Source organism: Homalodisca vitripennis, chromosome 2, assembly GCF_021130785.1.
Source record: "Homalodisca vitripennis isolate AUS2020 chromosome 2, UT_GWSS_2.1, whole genome shotgun sequence".
NCBI lineage: Eukaryota > Metazoa > Arthropoda > Insecta > Hemiptera > Cicadellidae > Homalodisca > Homalodisca vitripennis.
In genome coordinates, this window is record NC_060208.1 from 68231115 (window position 1) to 68258593 (window position 27479).

The following is a 27479-nucleotide window of genomic DNA, read 5'->3' on the forward strand; positions in this document are numbered from 1 at the left end:
ACTATAGGATTCTGTTGTTGCTTTATTGGACTGTGATTACAAGTGCCATTTTAATATCAGTGATAGTGATGGAAATATGGGAGATGTAATTATTTCCCATACCCAAAAAAGTTTGCTAATTCACGATTCGTCTGAGGATGAAAAACTTGAACGTCAAGAATCTGTATTATTTAACAATTGTACAGTATGTTTTATTATTTGTAAAGTAGTTTTGTGGACAGTGAATAAAAAACTCTAAATTACCTAAGGAATAAGAAGTTTGAGTAAATGTCCAGCAGAATTATAAAAAACATTACTCATATCTTCCCTTATTTTATTTTTGAGCGTATTATTTTAGATATATGCATGAAAATGTGTGTGTGTGTGTATATATATATATATATATCTCCATGAGGGAGTTTCCTCTTTTGTGACACATTGCATCATAAACCCAACATTACATATAGTTGATTAAGAAACAATACCACCCAAGTCACTTTTTAAAGTTGCAAAAATCGTGTGGGCAGGATAAAACTGGTTGAATATCTCAAAAGAAAAAGAGATTCCTAAGTGTGTCTCTCACACACAGGTGTGTCATGCTTAGGAATCTCTTTTGTCTTATATATCTCCATTGACATACTGTAGCAGCTGTAACACATTTCCAAATTCCATAGCTACTTTGCCATATTAAGTTCCGAACAGCACAAACACAGGATCACGCAAACTAAGTCTATTTCTTTCCCATTTTGCTTTGACAGGAATGTGCGAAAAAGGTCTCGGTCACAAAAAGATTGTTTATCCTTTTGGGATCCCCTACTCAAATTTAAAAAATCGGTTACCCTTTTAGGATCTGTTACCCTCAACAAACGAAACACGTTCAATGAGTGCCACAGCAAACTTCACTTTAAGCTATTGCTCTTGATATATTTGCAATGATATTTATCTGGTTTGGCTTCGGTTTGCCTCTTCAGCTGAGGAGTTTCGTCTAGAAACAGCAGATTTCCAATGCAACACACTCACCTTAAGACAGGTTGCAGATGGTTAACAATAACAAAAACTGTTTGTTTGCATATTGTTCTTTAAAAAAAAAAACACTATTTAATTATGAATAGCTTCTCTTAATTCATGTTTGGTATGTTACATTAAATTGTAATAACATAGACAAATGATTTGTTGGTTCCTTGAAATGTCAATTATAAGAAATACCAGCTTAAGTTGATATCTACAGATAATGATATACAGTAGAACGTCGGTTATCCGAACTAATTGGGACCTGAGGGTGTTCGGATAATCAAATGTTCGGATAATCAAACATAGTTTTAATAATGCATTTGAGGCGCTTACTGATAGGTAAATTGTTGATTTAAGCATGTGGAAATTAAAAACACAACATATTTACGTATACATAATACTTTATTATATTAATCAACTCTTTTTATGTAATTTTGTACTGAAGTTAATATAATATTCACACATTTTATAAAGAGTAATGTCAAATTAAAAAAAAAATAGAAACATAAAAATATGATAAAGTAACATTTTTAATACTGTAATGTATTGCATTGGAATTACTTTGTAAAATAGTCTTTTATTTTGTCTTTTGCTTTAAACTTGAGGACCGTTAAAAAACGGCTAAAAAGCTGCTAAGTCCCTAAGCCCCTCTAGCAGTAAAAAAGCTGAGTTGGGCAGCTCTCCTCTTGCTTTTCAAAGCCAAGACATCGCAGTATTAAATGCCGAAAAAGCTTCTTCATGACTTGGACGATTCTTGGTGCTTTCTGCAGTATCTGTGTTACAGTCTTCATCGCTGTCATGCTGGGTGGTATCTTCAGCCAGCACCAGAGAAACAATTTCCTCATCATTAAGGATCTGGAAACCTGGGTCATTGTCCATTGTTAGCCAATCTTCAGTATCTTGTATGTCACATTCTGAAAATCCAGGAATTTCTCCATACAACTCCAAAAATTCATCAACATCTTCCTGGTCTGTAAACTTTAGGCTCTATGTTTTTCACGAGTCTTTTCTACAATTTTGTTCCAAGCATTTTTTAAGTTGCTTTCTTTCATGGTGCTCCAAGAGTCTGCTATCATGTAAGAACAATCTTTGACATTGAGTTTTTTGGCAAATTGCACAACACTTTCTTCATTGGCATCAGCAAGTAACAAGCGACGAAGAACTTGCTTTTTGTACATCCTTTTAAGCTTTTCTATAAACGCCCTGGGTCCATGGGCTGAAGTAACGCTGTCACGTTAGGTGGTAAATAGGTCACTTTAAAGTCCTCGTCGATTGAGTTCAATATTTCAACATCCGGGTGGGTTGGGCATTGTCTATAACGAGAAGTACTTTCCCCAGCTTATTGTTATCTTTTTTGTACTTTTTTGACATCAGGGATATAAATTCATTAGTAAACCAGTCTAAAAAAATTTCACAATTCATCCACGCATTCTTTTGTGATTTGTAGGTAAGAGGTAAACAATCACATTTTTAAAACACCTAGGCTTTTTAGATTTGCTTATCATTAGGAGAGGCAATGCATGCGTACCAGTAGCGTTTGCTGCAACCATGATTGTTACACGCTCCTTGCTAACCTTAAATCCTGGCGCCGCCTTTTCTCGTTTTGATGCCAATGATTTACGCGGCAGTGCCTTCCAATTAAGGCCTGTTTCATCAGCATTGTATACCAAAATCCAATGAATATCCTTCATCCTTTAACAGTTTGGAAATGTCGCTCTATATTTTTCTGCAGCTGCAGAATCTCCAGATAATATTTCACCTTGTATGTCAAGCTCACGTATACCATGGCGTGATTTAAAATTCTTCAACCACCCTGTACTAGCCTTGAAGTCGGCTGACCCACCAAGTTTTTTATTGATTTGGATGGCTTTTTCACAAAGCAAAGGGCCTGTATTGGTTCCCCCTTTGTTCGCCTTTGAATGAACCATAGATACATCGCCTCTTCTAATTTTTTCATCTTGAGGTCTTTTCATCGATTTCCTTTTTCTAGATCCATCTTCGCTGTCCAGTTTGGAGGCAAATTTAAGGATTTCAGATTTTTTACTTTTTTATCTCTGATATTGTTGCCTTGCCAACGTTAAATTGTTTTGCTAAAGATGTCCCTGTTTTCCACCTTTTTTCTAGTTTTTCAATGATTTTTAATTTTGATTCAATAGAAAAACATTTCTGCTTCTTTTATTAGGTTTACTAGAGGTCGCCATGTCAAATTATAAACATCCTACGGCCTACAATATTACAACTAATCTAACCTTTAAAAACAACAATAATGTACAGAATAAAAGAAAAAAAACTAACTTACTGGATGTTCTTGAAACTACTGTACAGTCCAATACTATTAACTTCACAAATTATAAACTAAACTGTACTGTACTTTCCAAACAAACTTAACTTCACAAAATTATAAAACTAAACTGTAATGTACTTTCAGCGCTGCACACTATGCGAGTGAATGATTGACAAGGAAGCGACTGCTGTGAGTGCCGTCTAACGTCTGCTAGTACGTCGCACGGCGGCGCCGACTACCAAGGTCAAACTGACGACTGTTTATTACGCGGTGACGTTTGGGTCTAGTTCAGGTTACACGCAACCTTTTTTCGTGTTCGGATAATTGATCGTTTCGGATAATTGACGTTCGGGATAATCGACGTTCTACTGTACCACACTAAATATATAGCACAATTACCAATGTAAATCAAACTGAATCATCATAATAAAGAGACAGATCGGTATACCAATAAAGGTTGAAATACGAAACGAACAAAAGAGAAGTTTAACTATAAACAAAACTAGTTATTATATCATGTAATTTAGTATTAAATATGTAAAGTTGAACAAAGAAATAAAATACTTATGAAAGTGTAATGCAAATTTAAATATATGGTGTGAAAAGACAGAAAAAGCAAGAATAAGAAATATTAAAAAAATATAAATACACTAATGATTGAAAACTGGAATTTAAATCTTCTACACAGACTTGCAATGAGATACATACAAATAATATAATAGGTGCCGATAACAGACACACCAACCTCTTCCATCTAATCCTGTAAATCACACCGGAATGGTTCCAGATGTTTCTTAGAAAGGATCCAAATGTACTTAGCAGAGAATATGTTAACAAGGCAATTTTCCAATACAATTTTGTTGTTTTTTGAAATAGTATCCAAACAAAAATATACGTTTCTTTTAATTTCTATGTTGAGATAGACGTTAATTTTTTTTCTAAAATACTTAACTTTTTCTTAAATTGGACCTCACTCACATAGTATAGGAAAAAGACAAATAAGAACTAAGAGATATGTTATAATGAATATATTGATAAATTATTATAATACAGGAAACAACTGAAGACATTAAATCACTCATAAACATCTTCAGCTTTGAGAAGTTGAAGTGACTTCACTTGGATCTAAAACAAAAAAGAGGATTTAATTAATTTAACAACATTGAAATTGTCTTACAAGGTGGATTTATGTCTGCTCAATGTCAAAGACATGATGACAGTATTGATATATTATGTAAGGGGCTATTTTCAGTTAGTAGAATCATGTTTTGGAGTAATTAACACCAATTGTAAATCAAGTTGGATTGTTATTCTATGGATAGCACCAGTGTATCTCAAATCATAAATTAAGAAATTTCTGAAAACGGATCAAAATGGAGTACCAAGTTGGCAATCGAACTTAGACAAGATATTTATAAGATGAATTTTTGTACCAAGTTTCAGAAGTTGTTTTTTTTTAATCGTTGTCACATAGCTTATCACATTATATAGCATAGATTTTTATATATGCTAGCATTTACTCGTGGTTTCACAAACAATTTCTTACGATTTGCACGTGTATGAGCACTGCTGGATTGAGTGAATTATATTTCAGATACCGATGTTGAGTTCTTGTTCACTACAAGAACTTACACAAGCCAAAATTTTAAAAGGTTTTTATTCTAATGAACTAGTTATTAACAATTAATTATATTATACAACTGGTTAAATTGTGAAGATAGTTGGTCAGGTGTGTGGTAAGACAAACAAACAAAGGGAGGGAGAGAGTAGACCAATTGTCCACTCTTCCACGAGGACAGGAGACTCCATCATTTATACAAATTTAGAGATCAATACAATATTTAGTTTTGGCTTGGAACTATGTTACAGAGATAATTTACATGTTTACTTAATTATTATCAACTACAACATTCATATTCAATATCACCAATAAACATTTATAAATAATTCTTTGTACTGTGTGCCGTATAACATACATCGCCAAAGAACAACGTTACTTATTGTTATGCTAGAAGCTTTAAATAACTTTTAAGCTAATTTATACACAATTTTTTTACGGAGAGGGAGAGAGAACTTGACAACTTGTTTATTTATCCTGTGTAGGTTTAGACCAAAGGTCCACTCTATCACCTTTACCGGCAACAATTACACATGTTGAGGGAGAGAAAGATCATAATACTAAATATCAGTGTTATATTAAGTGAGTAACATCTAACAACCAATTTTCAGCATTGAATTATTTGATTTAGTACTTGTTTAAAAATGCAAGCTGAAAAGTCAGGCATCTGTTTCTGAAATTTTACTTATCTTTGAACAAAATCTTGCGCAGTCAAATGTTATCAATCAACCTAGGAGAAAGGTTGTATTCTATGGAACCAAATATAAAGAATAAGTGAGAACTACATCATATTGAACAACTATACCACAACTTCTAAGAAACAAGCTGGTATAAAAAAACTTTACTAAAGTGTGTACAGTTTTCTCACAAATATTTTTTCAATTAATGCAAAAATAACATACATGTGATAAGTCCAATATAAAATGTGATAATTTTGCCCTTTTTCCTGCTAGTTAAATATTATTCCTACGAAGTTCCCTAAAACAATCTTTATTATACAATCACAATTGAAGAAATAATCTTTCTCTTTTTGTGCACACTCTGATATGGCAACCCATTATTTACAGCATTCTTTAGGGTTTAGGTATGTAATACTAAAACCTTTTTTATTCTACAGACAATGGAAGTTCTCTATGACCCACTAAAAAGCTGCAAACTGTTATTTCAATGTATTAAGAAATGTTGTGGGATATTTCTGTTATTATTCGGAACAATAGAATTGTTAGAAAAGATACAATGTTATAGTTACAAAAATTTATCATTTAATTTATAGTCAAAAAGCAGTTTAAACACAGAATTAATACATGAAATGGAGGTTTTTATTCCATATTTAAGTGTAAAAACATGAAAGAGCATTAAATTTGAGTTACTATATCCTTATTAGCAGGTGTAGAATTAGATGTAAATCCTGTAAGAAATAAATTATTAATATTCCTGCTGTCACAAAATCTATTTACTTCTTCAGAATAATCTGGGATAACTATTAAATAAATAAACATACATACATATTCTGTCTTGTACATTTCTTTCCATGTAAGAATGTTTAATTACAGGAGACTGGGTTTAAATAAGGCCCAAAACTAGTGTAGTGTCTTCTAACATTGGAATCTCATCTCCTGAGTGAACCCTGTAATGTCAATGGCCATTATGCTATCCATTCAACCATCCTACACTGATCAAAGTTTGAATGAACTTGTATTTACACTAATCCTGAAAATGGGTTATCTTTACATACCCGAATTACATAGAGTAGGTAGAGATCTTGGAGCCCTGTGTGGGAGTCATATCATCATCCTGAGAGCCCACACATTTCTTGACATATTGAGGGTTTACCATCAGTTCTTCTTCCATGGTCTGGATACGACGGTTGAACTCCATACATACACTCATCTGAGGCAAACCAATACAATACATGTCATACACTATCTGGCAGATTAGACTAGCAAAGGATGGTTAACACAAGTTTGCCTTTGTGCAGAATTTTCAGTTGTTTGTGAAATATGCAAATTTTGAATTGTTGATTGTATTTTTTTGTTCAAAAGAATAGTGCTACAGTAACAATAAACCCAGTGTGCTATGTTAACATTCTTTCCAACTTTTTAAGACCACACCTCATCCCACATGGTAAACTCATTAAATGTTCCCTGTACCTCACAATATATATTGAACTATGTTTTCAGTAGATATATTGTTAATAACATGCAAACACACTAGATGACATGATATTATGGAAATTTGATATTAGAACATATTGGAAGAGAGGGTTCTTTTACATAATTGTATTAGTAAAAATACTGGTGTTTCACCTCATCTTCAAGTCGCTTGAGCATGGCTGGTGAGTTGTACTTCTCAGGATCATCGTGGAAACTAACCATCCCATCCTTCTGGTTGATAGCAGCAAAGATCTCTCCATCCTCTATCTGTAAATAAACACACTTCGATAAACAGATGATTTATAGTAGGTTAATTGCTGTTTTACTAGACCTGACCGTCACAGCCAATCAAACAATTAAGCCTTTATTACAGAGTGGTTCTGTGAGCAGAACTATAGTAAATGCTTCTCACTGAACAATTCCTTGATAAATACATGAAAATTCAAAATTTTCTGCTTTATTACGGAATTTTATAATATAATTTTTGTAAAAATTGGATGAAAACAACATTGCAGAAATAAATATTGTATATATTACAACAAATTATGTATCACACAAAACCATTCCGAAATATTTGCTTGTTTAGTCTTCTTAACTAGTTATATATTTTACAACACACAAATTTCTCTGTGATATCAAAGATACTTAAAGACTGACACAAAAGTGAATTATAAAAATTACTTGAATGGTCATTGTATGTAATGTACATAGCTAATTTTAATTATCATTTTAATAATAACAATTGAATGTAACATACAGTTTTATCTCATCTTCCAGACAACTAATTCAGGAGCTTGTCATAAAAAAAGAAAAAATAAAAGTTAATTTTGATTATATTTTTATTATGATTTGTAATTAAGTAATCCAATAAACACTGATTTTCTATGTAAAAATTATTGGTCTGTTTTAAATAAAAATTATCGAAACAGATAGACAAAAAATATATTGACAGTCGCTTTTAATTTTTTGATTTTCTTACTATAAAAAATTGTAAATATATAAAAAAAAATAAAAACAAAATTATTTGGAGAAAGCAGCAAACACTAATTGTAGAGCAACCAAATAGACTAAAACGTGCTGAAAAATTGACTAATTTATCTGTAACCAAACTCATTATATTAATATTTTAGTACACACATGCATTTTGGCCAAAATCAATTCGTACATTCAGTCCTAGTCAGGGTAATTGCTTCCTCAATGGGTTAAAGCTCACTGCAGACTCATTAATTGGTTATACAACCGGACTTAGGTGCAGCTCTCGTCGCCAGTTCGTGCCACAGTTTAGGACATTTATCACACTCTGAGCCCTATATCACAGATTTTAGAGCCCTAATACATCAGTTTGGAAAAAACATATGGATGTGAGAATTTATTGAGTAGTATATATTGATATTAAGCATTCTTAGAAATATATAGTATCCGGATATGGATTTATAATGACACTAGTGTTGGAAATGTAGATCTTTGCTATTGCCCATCACTGGCCATAGATGGTTGAGGATATGCAATGATGTTAAGCAACTCACCATGTTGAGGATGTATCTCTCTGCGTCGGCAGGACTGGCAAGGTGTACTCGGCTGGCGACATCAGTTAGTGACAACGTCAGAAAGGTCTTAGTGAGCCTCTGGATATTCTTCTTATAGAGGGAAGCAATAACTTGCTTTGTCAAACCAATATTTTTGTCCCTGTCGAACATATAATGCTAGTATTATACTTTGTGTTGAGTAGATGTGTAATTATTGCAATAACCAACTTGAAATATTTAGTGCATTGGGTTTGAAATCTATGTTCTCTTGATTGTATTGTTCCAGAGGAAATCACAATTTTTCTTATTTATTATGACACACTAAATAAACAAGTAACCCAAAATACACATATGCTAGTATTAAGCTCATTAAAACAAGCCGTTCTCAAATTAAAAATGGTTAAAGTGAAAAAAAAAAAAAAAAAAAAAAATGGCAGCTATTCGGGTAATTATTTAGTTTGTGAAAGTTTTAATATGAAATTTTGGTTTGTCTTTGGTCCAGTAATATACATGAAAATATCGGTAGAGAGTTTTGGGACACCCTGTACAATATCAGTATTTGACAAATCAATATCCTTCTTAATGAAGTGGACTTTGGTACTGGAAAAAAATCAGAAAATAAACTAGTAGCTTTTAAAAAAATAACTGTAAAGAAAATATTTGGTCCTATCAGAGTAGATGATAAAAATGTGGTTCGATTTTGTGGTTGAAGCTAGGGGTAGAATGTTACGGTAGGTACGACACATGATTAGAAGACAGAAAGGAATATACACAGGAAGGAGGCATTGTGGAACACCCAAGAAATGATGAAGAACCAAGTAGAGAAAGACATAAGAAAACTGACATGAATGGAAGAGGATGCTGTTGACCGATATGGGATTTGATAAGGTCAAATACCACCTTGGATAAGCATGGTCTTGGTAGTATATAAATAAGTATATATAACAAGTTAAATAATACTTTATTCAATTAAGAGATGGTAATAGACTGTTACCTAAGCAATAATTGCCATTAATTAACTAGTATGTCAAAGTTTCTTACGTGACGTGAATGCTAAAACTTAGGAAACTAATTAAACTAAAATACTGTAAATCTCATGATGGATTTTTAAAATAATGATATATAATATGTAATATACCAATTTAGTTTTGAAAAACACCTAAAATTCATAGGAACTATGAATTTAAAGTCAGTACATTTTATTTTAGTCAGCTTCAACTTAGCAGCACATTTGACAAGACAAAGATACAATATAACATTAAACAACCAAAACTAATTACTAGCACATACCTTGTGAAGGTATCATGGTATTTGGTAAGCAATGCCTGTGCCTCCGCAGAGTTGTTGGCCATGCAAGCAGTAGCTAAGTCGTGATACATCTGGCTCAACGGTTTGATGAACCGAGTCACCGTCACCGTCATGTACTTTGGCACATTCTGGATCTGGACCAGACTTGATTGTCACAAAACTAACCACTTTGATCAACAACTAAATACTAATTTTTAAATAACGAGACACTTATTTTAATTTCCTCTCAAAGCATAATGAGTTTTCCAAACTGACAATTTTCATCATAGTAGTGACTGAATAAATTTAGTCATCATAGACTTTTTTGTATTACCAGAAGTACAAACAGAAAGAAGCAGAAAACAGATTATAATAGTGGAGGATAGAAGGTATTAGCGTAATTATTGGTAGGACTTACCAATCATAATTCCAAAATTATTAACACATTCTGCTTGTCCTTATGAACAAAACTGTGTATGGTTTCATGGTGAGGAAACTGTAAATAATTATACTTTATAATAATGGAAAAGTAATTTTGATGGCATCTGTTACTCTCCTACCACACATTCAAGTATTTTAACTGTCAAGTAAGAGTTAACTAGTTAAAAAAATTACATATGTGTTTGAGTATGGATGACATTAACAGTTTAAATATTTAGGAAATTAATTTATTGTAATTTAATTAAACATTGAAAAAACAATAGAGTTTTTCTTGTTTATGGACTTGTTTTTAGTTACATTTTAAAGGAATGGTGAATTTTGAATCGGTCCAAAATCACCATTCAAAATTCACAGTTCTGCACTGACAGTGAAAAGTACAATTGATAACTGAACAGACTGGTGTTACTATGAGTTGTTGTGCTTTTTAAAGTGATAACATTGTATTTGGGACACTGAATGATTACTAATACATTGTACTGTTTAGGTTTTATTATAAAATTCTATTAGCTAATTTTTAAAAAATCATAAAATTTGTATTATTAAAAACAAATATATGCTTAATTTGAATTCTAATAAAAGGTTTTCAATATTTTCTTAAATTGTTAATAGAAACATTTCGTAAAACCAATTAGTCTATCCTGTCATGTTGTTGCTTGTTTTCATAACAACTGAAATGTTATTTCTGTACTACTAACTATTCTTTTTTAAATCTTAAGCTGAGAAGTAAATAACTTGACAAGGAATAAAAGAAATCTTAGGTTAGAAGTAGTATTCTTGTAAGATATTGATGTTTACATATATTATTAGGAGTAAATATATGATTAATAGTGATAAAGAACCTCCAAAGAAAGCCTCTTAATGTTTGCTAAACAATGTGAATTAAATCATAGCACTTTTGTAACACTGAGTGCTGTCAGATGAATCACTGTAAAGAGCTGTTCCCAACTGAATGAACTGTGATCACAGGTCGAAGAGTAGTAAAAAGATCACATGTAATTATTTCAGTTCAATCACTAGTTTCATAAATATTTTGTTTACAGTTCATATTTTCTATGTCTGCCTATGTTCGTGTATCGCTGCACGTCTGTTGTGTCTATGTGCGGATGCATGCTTCTCAATGGTACACTAACACACGTTTTTCCAATTTTTATTTGCTCGTAATTTCTGTATTTGTACAAATATGTCATCAATAAGAATAAAACATGTAGATCTTAAAATGTTTCATGGCTGAGGGTGTATGGTAACGGTTAAAGTATTATAAAATGGATTTTTTTTAAGTCCTGCAGGTTTTATTTTATCACCATTTTTGTTTGTGTCACACTCTACTGATAATGTGTATTTTATTAGAAAGTAATTAAATTATGACCATATTTAGATATTATTGACTTTGTCAACAATTTCTACACAATTGTATCAGTTTAGCTAATAAAGTTCCACATCAAATCCACTATGCCAAATAACTACATCAAACAGTTAACCTGATAAAACTATGTAAGTCCACAACAGAAGCCTTTTTATTGTTTCTAAAGGTTTATTGTTACAATAGTTTATTGCGTTAGGTTGTATGGAGAAAATGGTTTGATTTGTAAAAACTGTCTGTGAAACCTTCATTAAGATAATGCCAAAACTCAAAACAGTTTTGGGGTTTTTGTAGCTAGACTTCATAATATTAATTGTTAATACTTCTATAATTTTGATTAACTTAAATAAGTACAATTCCTATAATTTGAACTTACCTTGCCATACAGGATGAGCGAAACCAGGATGTACTTTTTATATGCCTCTAACATGACATGGCTCACTGCATAGGCAGGAGTTGTGATCACTACTTCTAGACAGTACAATGCTTGCTCATAGCGTTTCAAAGCTGTGTAGATCATGCCTCCATAGTAGTAGTACAGCAGGAAATGTTTGCTATTAAACTGACTGCCCTGCAAACATCAAATACAAAATTAATATACTTTTATATACATATGTATATATATATATATATATATATATATATATATACATAATCAATATAATGTAATATGTAATGTGTATGTATATGTATGTGTTGGTCTATGTAATTTATGTTACATTATATGTTATATTAATGTAATGAGAGTAACTAAAACCCTTTTAAAATCTTTTTATTGACATACACGTGTTTCGGTTTTTTAACCATCATCAGTGTACATTAACCTCTAAATAATAGGTTTTTAACCTATGATGATGGTTAAAAACCGAAACACGTGTATGTCAATAAAAAGATTTTTAAAAGGGTTTTAGTTACTTTAATTACATTAATATATATAGATAACCCTATAATTGGAGTTAATAACATTATATATATATATATATATATATATATATATATATACATACACGAGGGCTGTTCGGAAAGTTGATTACGTTTTGCGCTGTGGCGCCAGGGGCGGGACTAGCATGGCCATCTTGGTGTCAGGACGTCCCACAGCTCAGTGGCTATCCAGCCGTGCTAGCGGGAAGTTCGTGTTGTAACGCGTCTAGTAACAGTGCCTGTTTGAAATGTCTGCCGCAATTGAAAATCCCGCTAACTGTGAGGTGCGCGCAGTAATTAGGTTTTTGACTGCCAAAAACTGTAAGCCTATAGAAATCTATCAGCAGTTGTGTGAAGTTTATGGGAACAACATTATCACTGAAGGTGGAGTGCGACAATGGGTCATTAAGTTTAAAAATGGCCGAACAAATTTTCATGACGAAGAGCGAAGTGGAAGACCCAGCATAGTGACTGACGAACTTGTTGAGAAGTTGACGCAAAGGTCCGAGAAAATCGACGGTTAACCATAACGGAACTCTCGCTTAGTTTCCCTCAAATTTCACGAACTTTGTTATACGAAATCGTCACTGATAAGCTTGGCTTCCACAAGTTTTGTGCAAGATGGGTACTGAAAATCCTGACCGACGTCCACAAAAACCAGTGCATGGCTGCAGCGTTAACAATTTTGGATGCTTACGACAAAGAGGGTGAATCACTACTCGATCGCATCGTAACTGGCGATGAAACATGGGTGAAACATGTTAACAGTGAGACCAAATTGCAGTCAATGGAGTGGGGACACCTCACAAACCAAGAACATGTTTGCAAACGATGTCGGCAAGAAAGGTTATGGTGACGGTTTTTTGGGACAAGTACATTACTTAAATATCAGAATCAAACGTAGGCATACTGTTTTTCAAAAATACCACCCATAAATACTCTTAAAAGTAATTTAAGGAAATTTTATTTACTGTAATGATAGGCAATATTTTTTACAGCTGTTTAATGTAACAGTGCTTACGAAGAGGTAACTAAAAGAAACCGGAATAGCATTGCTGTGGGCAAAGCTTGTGTAGTACGCATTTCTGTCGCTAGGTATGTATAGCGTATGTCTGTATTGTAAATATGGCTTGTCCTGTTCATCTGCAGTGCAGTAACTGTTTTTGTTCTTGTTTAGTTTTTTATGATGGTATGTTTAAGTGAACAACGTACAGTTGTGAAATTAACAATATGTTTCAACTCAATGTTGCTTTTGATTGTCAGACAGTACCCGAGGAACAAACTTGGAAGCAACCCTTTTCGTTCACAAATCTTTCATTAACAGTTGCTGAACCGACTCTAAGATAACCCACTAATCTCTGACAGTGTTGTCTATCGACGGTCTGTGAGCACAAGCTGTCAAATTTTTTCAATATTTTCGTCGATTCGGGCAGTTGATGGATATTCAGAAGACAATGGCAAAAGATAATGGACTGTACTTGGATAGAGGTGGTAGGGAGTCCTAAATAAAGTTAGGGTTACTTTATATTTTTCAGCTAGAAAATGTAACATAAGTAATGTATTTTAATGATTTATTCCACTGCACTCATAGGTCAGTAAAAATAAACTAATGACTTTAGATTAGGAAATATAAACATATTTATGCTCCATATTACCCCAAGCCCAAAGTCACTTTTCTTAATTGACAGGCAGGTCAAAGACACCATCTGCACAGTTGTTTTGTATTAACATGTGGAGGTAAAAGATTCCCTATTAAACCCCTAGAAAGTTTAACTGTGTAAAAGCTGACCTCTTCACTGATGGTGGTGATGTCTGTGTCCAGGAACTCAAGTGCAGGTTTGAAGCATTTAGCAGAGAGACAGAGCTGACAGAGATCTGCATGTATTGATGTCAGCTGGCACTCGGACACCTGTATCTTACGGATCGCTTGCTTCAGTAGCTCGATACCACGGATAGGAGTGTTCAACTCGATCAGGTTCCGAGTCAGCAAGTGACATAGTTCTGCATCTATAATTTATCCAAGTATATTGTCTTGATTATTAATTAAAATTCACTAATTAATATATTAAAATCTATAGAATAAAATAATCCATATCACAAACGAGGAATGCTGATATGTCATGAGTGAATTCTTAAACACATAAATAGATCAATATGCCAAATTGAATAGCTGTTTTAAAACTAATGCAATTAAATATTTGGCATCTACAAAAGCTTTGGTTTTAAATTAAGATGCCAATGTCGACTATATTTCAGCATGGACGGCTTCAACTATTTCAGCTATTTACAGCCTCAAAAAACACATTTCTTTCTGTTACAAAACCAACAAATCTAGTATGTGTGAAAAATGTGCAAAATTGATATTTCTGTAAAAATTACCCAAATAGCATTTTTTAGTTTGATTAGAGTTAACATCTCTGAGCCCTGTGAGCATACTAGCAATTCAAAAGTATTTAGCCCAGTCAATAAAGGCCAAAAATTACCCAACGTAACAAAGTCCGGAAAAGCTGAAATTTTCTCAGTTTATATAATTTACTCTTATGAAAGGTATATTTTCTCAACAGTTCCCACTTGTATCCCTTGTGCTAATCCCCCCTTCCCCATTCACCCAAAGAATTACAGTGTATAAAAAGTATAGAGATTTACTTAATCACTATATTGTACTCTGTATTAAATGGTATAACTCTAGGTTATTACAAATTTGTCTCAAATTGTAGCAGTTAAAGAAAAATATATTAATGCTAAATATCACAATTTTTTCACTAAACTTATGCATTCTTTGGTCTGTAATTCTGTAAACAAAATTAGAAAATATGTTTTAAACAAAAGTTTAACAATAAATTCTTATCTATAGAATGATATCGGTTTCATATTGGTAGCATGTGTTAATTGTAGCATGGTTGAGGTGCCGGGAAAATAATCCCAAGCCAGCACCGCACCAGGCAGCTGGCACTATTTTGTTTAATACCGCGTTGTTAGAGAAGAGTGAATTTTTATATTTATAGTACAATCAAGCTATATTTAGAATCATAGTCTTATATCTCAAGAATTAATATAAATTACGTAAATATGACTTACTTCTATTTTTTCGCATCCTTTAATAATTGCAGTACATAATGAACAAGATTCTGTAATATATATACACATATATACATGTATTATGAAGCCAGTAATAATTCTAAAACAATTTATAAGATGCTACCTCTTCACTTTGTAGGGATAACTTATTCATAAAAGACTTTTTAATCTTATGAATGTTTAGTTATTTATTGCATTTGTACGAGTACGCATTTATACAATTCCATTGATTGTAAGGAATGGACAAGTGATTATTTAGTAAAGATCTACACCTCCAATGGTTGAAAGGGGTGTGGGGTTTACACAAGGGGGAAAAGTGTGGACTATTGAGAAAATATACATTTATAAAGGTCTATAACCTGAGAAAAATTCAGCTTTCCCGGAAGAATATATATGTACGAGGGGTATCCAAAAAGTAAGTTTCCCTGTTCTGTAAAAAGACGCGTACGTAACACAGCGTGCAGCTGTGGGTGGGGATATGTAGCGCGGTTCGGTTGGCAACAGGTGCGCCGGTCACTGGCCCATTGTCACGCTTCTCAGTCAGTTGCTGCCCAAACATCATGGAGACTCCACTGCGTTCTGCCGCCAGTTGCGAAGACCGTAGTGTTATTCGTTTCTTGACCGCCAAAAACGGAACTGCCGTTGAAATTCATCGTCAGTTGTGTCAAGTGTATGGTGAACATGTTATGTCCGTTCAGATGGTCCGTCGTTGGCGTGCAATGTTTTTGGAAGGAAGAGAAAATGTTCATGACGATGAGCGTAGTGGCCGACCGGCCAATTCTCGGCAACCTGACGTCATTAATGCTGTACGAGCAGTTATTGACAATGATAAGCGAGTGACTCTCGATGAAATTATGGATAAACTGCCGTCAAGTGATGAAGTTAGCCGGTCATCTGTGCACAATATCATGACAGAAGATCTTCAGCTTGCAAAAGTGTGTGCAAGATGGGTGCCTCGCTTATTGAGCAATGCCCATAAACAACAACGAATGGCTGCTGCCCAGTCTTTCTTGCGATTGTTTGACGATGAAGATGAAAACCTTTTCAGTAGAATAGTCACTGGTGATGAAACATGGATTCACCACTCAACTCCAGAGACCAAACGCCAGAGTATGGTGTGGCAAAAAAAAGGAGAGGCAGCTCCTCAAAAAGCCAAAGTTTTTGAGTCGGCAGGAAAGGTAATGGCTACAGTTTTTTGGGACTGCCGTGGAGTGTTATTGATTGACTATCTTCCTCGTGGCGAAACCATAAATGCAGAAAGGTATTGTGAAGTTCTCACCACACTTCGGCGGGCAATACAGAATAAACGGCGCGGACTTTTGTCACGCACGGTTATGCTTATTCAAGATAACGCCCGACCACACGCTGCTCGTGCAACAATGGAACTTTTGAGGAAATTTAAGTGGGATGTTTTTGGTCATCCTCCATACTCACCAGATCTTGCGCCTAGCGATTTTCATCTGTTTCCGGAGCTGAAAAGACACCTTGGCGGTTGGCGATTTGCCAACAGCGATGACCTTCAAAATGAGGTGGATACTTGGCTTAAAAATTTGGCGGGTGAATTTTGTGAAGCTGGAATAAAAAAACTACTTCCTAGATACCAAGAGTGCTTAGAAATGGATGGTAACTATGTAGAAAAATAAGGTATGATGTAAAAAGTTGAATAAATGTGTTTCAGTTATTTTTTGAGTCTTTTTAACTTTTTCATAATTAATGGAAACTTACTTTTTGGATACCCCTAGTATATAAGTAAATAAAAAATCGAGAAGACTAAACGTCAAAACGTTTTCGAGACAAGGACCGGTACTAACTTTGTTACTATCTAGGTAACTGGAGTAACTCATTTTCATTATAAAACTAGCTAAACCATTAAAAACAATACATTTTAAATACTGCATTAAGGCTCAAGATTTTCTTTCACTAAAAACTTTATCAGTTAACAAAGTTAGTTATCTTATTGAAGTAATAAAATACAAATACAAACTCACAAGTCTCTGTGGCGATCCGAACTTGTTCTGCATTGCAGCCGAGGATGAACTCCTGCACTTGTGCAAAGAGCATTTCATGATAGTCAGGGGCAGCAGGTTGCCCTGTCGGAGGGGTGGGGGCAGTTGGTGGAGGTAGGGTCAGTTTGACTACCAACACGAACAACATGCCCAGAGAGTGTTGCTGCAAGTCCAACATCTCCAACACTGTATCCAGCTGTGACCCATTCCTTGCCAATATGTCAGAAGATTTGGTCAACATGTTGTGTAGATCACGATAATTTCCTGAGAACCCCAATACAAACAGTTTTAATTTTATCCTTCAAACAGTCAATCCATGATATATAATAAACAATAACATTTTGTAAAACTAATATGAACATTTGTTCTATAATTATAATGTTTAATGACAAAATTAACCAAATTATAACATATGATTTCAATGGTTTATTTATGTTAACATGTATAAGTGTAGTTTGACATTAAGATCTACAAAACAAATTAAGAGTAATATCAATTATTGTAAATCTACAATTAGGGTAATGCATCTTAAATCCAACAATGTCACATATCATACATGTAGAATCAATTACAAGATACAGCATTATACTGTGAGCCAGATTGTGGGTCAGGCATTGAAACTGAATTTGTACTAAAATATATATATATATATATATATATATATATATAGGAATTTTAATTTGGGACATCAAAATACATTTACACAGTACTATAGAGTTCACAAATCTTGACCTTTACTGGGATACACTGTACACATTGATTTTGATCTATACTAGTAAAGGTTCTGATTTAAGGATTATCATATAAACGAATCTAGTCACAATTTCATTATAATACAAAAACTTTACAATTTTATTGACATTATTAGAGAAATTATTAGAATACTAAGAAATTATTTTGAGAGTTAATTTCTTCACAGTATCGCAAACTGCATGATTTGCCTAATTTACATAGGTTAAGATTGAAAAAAAAAATCGTTCATTTTGCATTTAATTTTACTGATGAAATATTTAAATTAATTCAGTGTGTCCATAAAGTATGGAATATACAGAAAATGTTAATTACTCTAGCTAGAATAGTACTCGAAGAGGGAACAAGCTCTTGATCTTCAACTGAGTAAATAGTGTGCTGTGCATTTCCTCAGGAGGGTTCCCTTACAGTTGAACCTACACTGGGTACAGCAAAAACTGATGTATCACCTTCATCTGAACAACTATATGAATATCCAGGAGTGCACATCACCAACCGCAAATATTAAGCAAGGGTAGATTGATATGTCTAGTGTACACCAGGGGATGACTGTTGGAGGTTGAGGCTACCCCTGCCTGCTGTTACTAGAGAGTGTGGTATAGAGGTGGCCTTTCTTTCTCGCAAGGATACATGATTGAGATTAGTGGCAAAAATCCTTCTTCATGGATTTTGACAGGAAGAGATCCCTAAATATGATTTAAGTTTGAAGACAAACCAGTTCGCCATTTTCCTACCGTCCCAGTTGACTGGCTTTGTTTTTTATTTCACCAAGTTTAGTATACAAGGGAACAAGCTCTTGATCTTCAACTGAGTAAATAGTGTGCTGTGCATTTCCTCAGGAGGGTTCCCTTACAGTTGAACCTACACTGGGTACAGCAAAAACTGATGTATCACCTTCATCTGAACAACTATATGAATATCCAGGAGTGCACATCACCAACCGCAAATATTAAGCAAGGGTAGATTGATATGTCTAGTGTACACCAAGGGATGACTGTTGGAGGTTGAGGCTACCCCTGCCTGCTGTTACTAGAGAGTGTGGTATAGAGGTGGCCTTTCTTTCTCGCAAGGATACATGATTGAGATTAGTGGCAAAAATCCTTCTTCATGGATTTTGACAGGAAGAGATCCCTAAATATGATTTAAGTTTGAAGACAAACCAGTTCGCCATTTTCCTACCGTCCCAGTTGACTGGCTTTGTTTTTTATTTCACCAAGTTTAGTATACAAGGGAACAAGCTCTTGATCTTCAACTGAGTAAATAGTATGCTGTGCATTTCCTCAGGAGGGTTCCCTTACAGTTGAACCTACACTGGGTACAGCAAAAACTGATGTATCACCTTCATCTGAACAACTATATGAATATCCAGGAGTGCACATCACCAACCGCAAATATTAAGCAAGGGTAGATTGATATGTCTAGTGTACACCAGGGGATGACTGTTGGAGGTTGAGGCTACCCCTGCCTGCTGTTACTAGAGAGTGTGGTATAGAGGTGGCCTTTCTTTCTCGCAAGGATACATGATTGAGATTAGTGGCAAAAATCCTTCTTCATGGATTTTGACAGGAAGAGATCCCTAAATATGATTTAAGTTTGAAGACAAACCAGTTCGCCATTTTCCTACCGTCCCAGTTGACTGGCTTTGTTTTTTATTTCACCAAGTTTAGTATACAAGGGAACAAGCTCTTGATCTTCAACTGAGTAAATAGTATGCTGTGCATTTCCTCAGGAGGGTTCCCTTACAGTTGAACCTACACTGGGTACAGCAAAAACTGATGTATCACCTTCATCTGAACAACTATATGAATATCCAGGAGTGCACATCACCAACCGCAAATATTAAGCAAGGGTAGATTGATATGTCTAGTGTACACCAGGGGATGACTGTTGGAGGTTGAGGCTACCCCTGCCTGCTGTTACTAGAGAGTGTGGTATAGAGGTGGCCTTTCTTTCTCGCAAGGATACATGATTGAGATTAGTGGCAAAAATCCTTCTTCATGGATTTTGACAGGAAGAGATCCCTAAATATGATTTAAGTTTGAAGACAAACCAGTTCGCCATTTTCCTACCGTCCCAGTTGACTGGCTTTGTTTTTTATTTCACCAAGTTTAGTATACAAGCTGTCTATATTTACGAGTAAAAAGTGAATATCTCTGAGCTGTTTGATATCCTTTAATGTAAAAAAATATATGCCTTTTTATTTCAGTTATAATAACATTAAGTTTTTTGTGATATGAGTAGGCTATAAATGTATTATTTTCCATAAGTTATTTATTTCAGATTAAATCTCAGTATATTTTAAATATACTTGTTCAAAATAATATGCTCTATAAAAATATGTGGAGCAAACAATTCCTATTTTATTTTATATTTATTTTGCTATACGAAATCATTTTTTATTCAAACTGTACATTCTTCAATTTTTGGCAACTTATATAATTTGTAGAAACTGCATAACTATTTACAATACGGTACTGAACTATACCAAAAGCTTTTCTTTAGGCTAAAAGTTACATATATCCAATAAGTGGTTAAATAGACACAGTTACTAATGTTTAGTTTGTTCTAGGGCGTTTTGCCAAATCATTTTTTTCTTTGTTGATGGAAATTTCTTTATTGATGGGGAGAAATACTATTTTCCTAATAAGTTTAGAATTTTTAGCATTTTTCAGCATTTTTTGAAACACAAAGATTTATAGACTACATTTCTTACATATTTGTGTTATCAAGGATAGTTACTAGGATCAACCATATCAATTAAACAGTTTAACATCAAGTGCTAAAATACAGGATGGCCTCAAGTTGCCAGAATTGTGGAAAAAGCTACATAAAATAACACAAATATAAATACAAATGTGTCTCTATCATCCACATATTTTATACATAAGTTGAATCCATTGTTCTAAGCATATTACCACACAAACACAACACAACTCAAATACAAAATGGCTAATGGCGAAGACAAAACACAAAAACAATGCCTTTATTTTGAAAGGTACAATGTATAAAACTGACCAATCACGAATAGGGAGAAAATAATTAAATAAAAAGATGTGCAAATACGATGAATATAGACAAACAAGACCGAGGACACAAAGAAAAAACTAAAATCAAACTTTACCATAGAGGTCAAACTGTTACAAATATGACGAAAAAGAGAAAAAAGTATAGAAAATTCTTACATTATCGTCATATGCAGTTGTTGGTGTTACACTGACCTCCAAAATTACTTGTACTTTTCTCACATGAATATCGGTGACCTGAATATCCCTCTTGAACAACACCTACCTCTCCTTAGCTTTTTATCCCTCCCACCACCCAGACCCTGATTCTCCTCGGTCCCCTAGATTGAAGGACTATTGTATTTGGGATATTAACTAAATTTCAAATATATCAGTTATTTTGTAATCATGGATTACAACCAACTAAAAATTCTTTCTAGAAATAAAGACATACTACTCTTAAGTGATCAAAGTGGTTTAAGATCGGTATAGCTAATGTGGCTAATGTATAAAAATTATCCTACAAATGATATAAGTTAATTACTTGTCAAATTAGTTCATCAGTATTTTTTAGTTATGTCAATAGTTATAATTAAATAATATCGTTTGTTGATAGCAATATAAAAACTAAACTCGCTTGTCCGTACTCTACTTGCAAGCTACCTTCCACTATAAAAAATCCTGCAAAGTAGAGCATTTGAACGTTAGGTGTCAGTGAGGTTAACGGCCAAAGTAGCCAATCAAAATTGAAATGTTATTAACATATTAGGCTCAACGTCCTGAACAAAAATAAATATGATTTTAGGGGTGGAAATCACAAATAACTTTGTTTTTAAAAATTCAAATATAAATTTGTGGCTATATTTGTATAGCCTACTGTGCTTCTTATTATCTATTATTTTCAGCGTTATCTACTTCCGATAGCTGTTCTGAGTGTTCTGTGGTCAGAACACCTTAGTTATGCAACATCAATCGCCCGTGCAGTACTCTTCACTGCCTCTTCGATAACAATGGCGTTTATTATTCAATCACAGCTTGTTAATACTAATACAATTAATTAGTTTTTTATTCGTTTAATTGCAAATTACTTGAGCAGATAAAATATTATAAAATTAATTTACTCCTTTTCAATTGGTTGTGTGTTTTAAAGCGAGAGTATAATTCATTGTGTAATCGTGTGTTATTTTTAGATCAAGAAAACCTATTTTTATGTGATTGGAAGTTAACACGTGGTATGTAAGTGTATAGAACATAAATACAAAGTTATGGTTACAATTGTTTTGCTTATTTATTAAACTTATAATTGTTTTTTACACTACTTATTGGTTTGTCGAAAGTTTGAAGTTCAATTTGTATGCAATATTTTAAAATTAATTTTTATCAACACCAGAAACGAGATTCATGTTATTAACCTATTGCTATTTTCCTACTGAACAAAAAAATATACGGTTTTAGGGTATGGAAATGACAAATAATGAGTTTCAGAACATTAAAATTGGAACTACTTTTCTTGCAAGATAGTAGTAGGTTATGGTTAGCTGAATGTACAATATTTATTTATTTTTTTCGAGTTGTGTTTCCTATAAAACAGTATTGGCTAGTATTGGCATTCGTGATCAGAAGTTTTAGAATATGATTATTTTACTGACAGTTACTACCTCAAGGCATGTTTTACATATGTCGCCATCAGCACAGCCTATGGCCTGAGGAACTTATGTCAGGCTAATAATATGAACTTTTATTCTTAGAAAGTCTAAATTAACAAACGTCTTTTATTTGGGTAAAATTCCACCGACTTCGGCATTACTGTTATTTTACATATCCAAAGATGGCGTAAGAGCTGACGTCAGTAGCTACCGATAAGAGGTTGTCTTACGATCATAACAAGACCACGTGATGCTCGTAGAACAATGATATACTACTCCACACTAGAAAAGTAGTTCCACTTTTAATGTTTTATAACTTCGATATTATTTCCACCCATTAAACTCGGAAATTAAAAGATTAAAGGTCGACCTGGCAAATCACGAATTTGACGTTATCAACGTATTCTGCTCATCCTCCTAAAAAAAAAAATATATATATGGTTTAAGGGGTGCAAATAACATATAATATGATTTTAGAGGGTATATAGGCTACTTAAATAGTTAAGTTCTTAATGTTTTAATGTTCTGTTTGTGTGCTGTGTCTGGATATATGTAAATATTATCTGCGGGTGGGACTGATAGCGTTATCTGTTAACTGAACGCTTGGGGGCAGAAGTCAGTGCTTCACTAGATATCGTGTACTGTAGTTTGGGTCGAGTGAGTGCGTGACGATCATTGATCAACCATCCACTAGTTCGACCAATTGTAGTGAATTGGTGTGTCGAAGTGTTTTGTCGGGCATGTCAGGAGTTTAGGTTTCGACCGAAACGAGATTATTTAGTTTCTGTACATTCTGTGCAACACACTAATGGTAAGTGTTCTCTATTAATGTCCATTTATATATGTATTCATATTAGGGGTATTCATGATTTATTAAGTTTTTTACACGGTACATGTACTACCGAATGAACGCCTACAAATCATCTGAAACCAATGTGTTAATTAAAAAATGCCTTTCCATTACAATTCAATTTATATTTCTGATCAGCTCCTCTAGAATTTGATATTTTACTGATAGGCACTATCTCGAGGGATGTTTTTCTTTTGTTGACATCAGTGTCTCTGATGGCCAGAGGCACTCGTCTCAACTCGATAACAACTAATTAATTTGTAGCTCGAAATTTAACCCTTTGCACGCCAGCCTATTTTCCAAAAGTACTACCCAGAAACGCCAAGGGCATTTTCAGCAGTCTTACAAGCTTTCACAAAATGTGTCATAACTTTTTTATTTTTGAACAGATATTGATGATGATTCTTTTACCATTATTTTGCTTATGAACAGCCCTTGTTCAGTTGGTAAATTGTAGTTGCATAAAAGTAATTTAAGCTTATAAAAAAAATAAAAAATTTAGAAAAAATTAAAATTTTCAAAAATTTTTTTAGCACAAATAAGTGGTTTCAAAAAATATTTTTGCTGATTTCCTGTTATATCCTAGTTGACTATATCTACCCCTTAACCTAATTACAAAATTTCAAAAGCCTATCTTATATAAAAGTCCAGTTGTGATTGTTTTCACTAAATGTGACACAGGCACAGTTTTTGTAAGTTGCATGGACGTTGTATGTAATGTTACACTATATTCACAAATCAATATTTGACACTATACTAAAATAAATTGGTACTTTAGGATTATACCGACCACACCAGTATGAAGAACACAAAAATATCAATTTATAGAAACAAACATGATACACCGAAAAAATAACTCTTTAATTACAAAATTACAAACTTACAACGATTATCAATTGTTAATGGGGTCAGATTCCGTTATATGCCCCCAACGCTTAAACTTTGACTTTTCAATAAACTTAGAACGTTATAAAACGATGTAGTTGAGTAACAGAACTAACATTCCATCAATCAACAAGCATTTCCAGGTATTGTGATCGGTATTGTTGTCGCTGTTATCTTATCTTTCTCGAGAATCCCGATTACCTCAGGCCGCACGGCATGATTATTTAAGTTTTTTGCACGGTACATAATTGCCTTTCCATTACAATTCAATTTATATTTCTGATCAGCCCCTCTAGAATTTTATATTTTACTGATAGGTACTATCTCGAGGGATGTTTTTCTTTCGTTGACATCAGCGCGGGCTTCGGCATCACCTTCGATCGGAAGCACTCACATTTTGGGTAGCGGAGTGTGATCAAGAATAAAAACAAGTTTTGTGTGTTTTTTTCAATAAAGAGTTTAGTTTTTGTTTGGTAATGTTTGTTTTTGTTGAATTTTTGTGTTTGGAGAAATGTAGGGGTAAAACACGGAAGTACAACAAAGCGACGCACCAGCTGAACGGGCGGCGAGACTATGCAATCACGTTATCTACTAGACCGCTCGACTTTGACCTCTGTCTGAGGATGGGGAGGGGTTTGCGATAAGACAATTCCTGTTTTATACTGACGAAATATTGTTCTAAAACGCTAATCTAGTAATCAGTAGAAGCAGTCAGATCAAAAGTCCCTCCAGTGCTGAGAGGTGTGCCACAAGGTTCCGTATTAGGACCAGTGATTTTCATTCTCTTTACCAATGATCTACCCCAACACCTAGGAAACTACTGCACACCTCTAATGTATGCAGACGACACTACCTTATTTCTGACCCAACGTTCAGCAGATGGCCTTGCGGTCTCATCTTATACAGCTCTCAACATGGCCATCCAATATTGCTATGGAAATGACCTTGTAGTAAATCCATCAAAGACTAACCAGATCGCATCCAAGGACCAATGATGTACACCACTACAACACCAGAAATGTACACCTCTACAACCTTCCTGTACATCGTCTGAGGCTTTATGAGCGAAAACCATCATATATGGGAATGAAGCTCCACAATCTCCTACCACCTCACCTGCTGTCCAAAAGAGGAAAGGAACTCAAGATCACTACAAGAGCACTACATCAATGGCTTCTAGACCGGCCATTCTACACGCTGGAAGAGTATCTTCAAAAAAACCTTCTCCTGATGTTAATGTATTTAATGACACTGTTTATAATCTCAAAGATTGTAAATAAAGATATTCTCATTCTAAAATGTCAAATAACGATTCATATCTGGGTGTGGTCGGTATAATTCCAAAGTACCAATAAGGTACGAATGTGGTCGGTTTAATCCCAAAGTACCAATAAATCTAATAAAAGGGGCATAATAAAAATGCCCTAGCAACAAAAGTAATGAGAGAAATACAAACGTAAACAACGCACAGCAACACGAACATAACCTCACTCTCGACCAAACAATCCAACAGCTGTGAAGCTCAAATACGACCAAACAAACAGTCCATAAAGGAATAAACAACTTTGTGGTTTCAAAGCAACTAATCGACTATCGATTAGTTAAAAATTTCGTGGCAATCAGATGAACTATAAGAAAATTACAGGCGAAAAACGTGACGTACCTATATTACGGCCGTTGGCGATTTTCAGTTGAGTAGCTGACAACCGTAATATAGGTACGTTGGCGTGCAAAGGGTTAACAAAAACATTGTTCATTTGGATCAAAATTCTGCTCATTTCAGTATTATATTTCATTTACGTTTGCAAAGATGGTGCCGCATCCGATGACGTCATCACGAGGTTGAATCATGGTCACAAAAGGTCACGTGATGCCCGATGTGGATGTAGAACATGGAAATATTGCTCCGCGCTTGAACAGTTGTTCCATTTTTTTATGTTCTAGAACTTAGTTATTTCTCACTTCTACCCCGTCAAACCTTATATTGTTTTGTTCTGAAGGACGATTCCAACAAGTTAATAACGCGAAACTCGTATTTTGCCACTCCAGCCGTTAATGTGACAATTACCTTAAACACTTATATTTTGTTCAGGAAAAGGATACCAGTAGGTTAATAATGAGATTGCAATAGGTTAATAACACGTAACTCATATTTTTCCACTTTGGCTGTTAAGTTCAAAATTAATCATCATTCACCTAAGTTTAAACAAATTTTGTGATCAGATAACTTATTAAAATGGAATGTCTTACAACTTTTTAGTGTTAAAAGAGTGGTATGAGCAACCGCAAATTAAAAAATTATTCAGGAGAAATTGGTGAAGGGTGGGAGTCATTAACTATTTTAATGTTCACTCTTAATAAATTATAAGATACTACAAAAAAAACCAGTAGCCTACAGTAGCTTACCTTGCTGTGAATACGTCCTAACATGATTCACAAATTGTTCTAGGGGGGATGCCATTTTACCGATTATTACAATATTGTTAACTATATGACTCAATAAAAAATAAACATTTCTTGTAAATTCAAGAACGGTTACTAATATTAATTTCTATGTGCACAACAATAAATGTTTCACCTCTCTACTTATAGGTTAACTTGGACGCAACAAGCAAAATGGTACAACTCCAATACCAAAACCAAATCAACTCACTCAAGTAATAATTCATATCTCATACTATC

At 33.9% G+C, this 27479-nt stretch overlaps 1 protein-coding gene across 1 annotated transcript; it reads right to left on the reverse strand.

The window, feature by feature from the left end:
* Window positions 1–4287: 4287 nt before the first annotated feature.
* Window positions 4288–27447, reverse strand: LOC124354101 (COP9 signalosome complex subunit 3-like). Its single transcript, XM_046804308.1, has 9 exons — window positions 27204–27447; window positions 17647–17928; window positions 14370–14587; window positions 12036–12230; window positions 9862–10013; window positions 8572–8731; window positions 7199–7312; window positions 6628–6782; window positions 4288–4399 (listed from the first exon to the last, which is right to left on the reverse strand). Exons 1-8 carry the CDS (start codon window positions 27256–27258, stop codon window positions 6633–6635), a joined length of 1326 nt encoding a protein of 441 aa, XP_046660264.1. The 5' UTR covers window positions 27259–27447; the 3' UTR covers window positions 4288–4399; window positions 6628–6632.
* Between the last annotated feature and the right edge of the window lie 32 nt (window positions 27448–27479).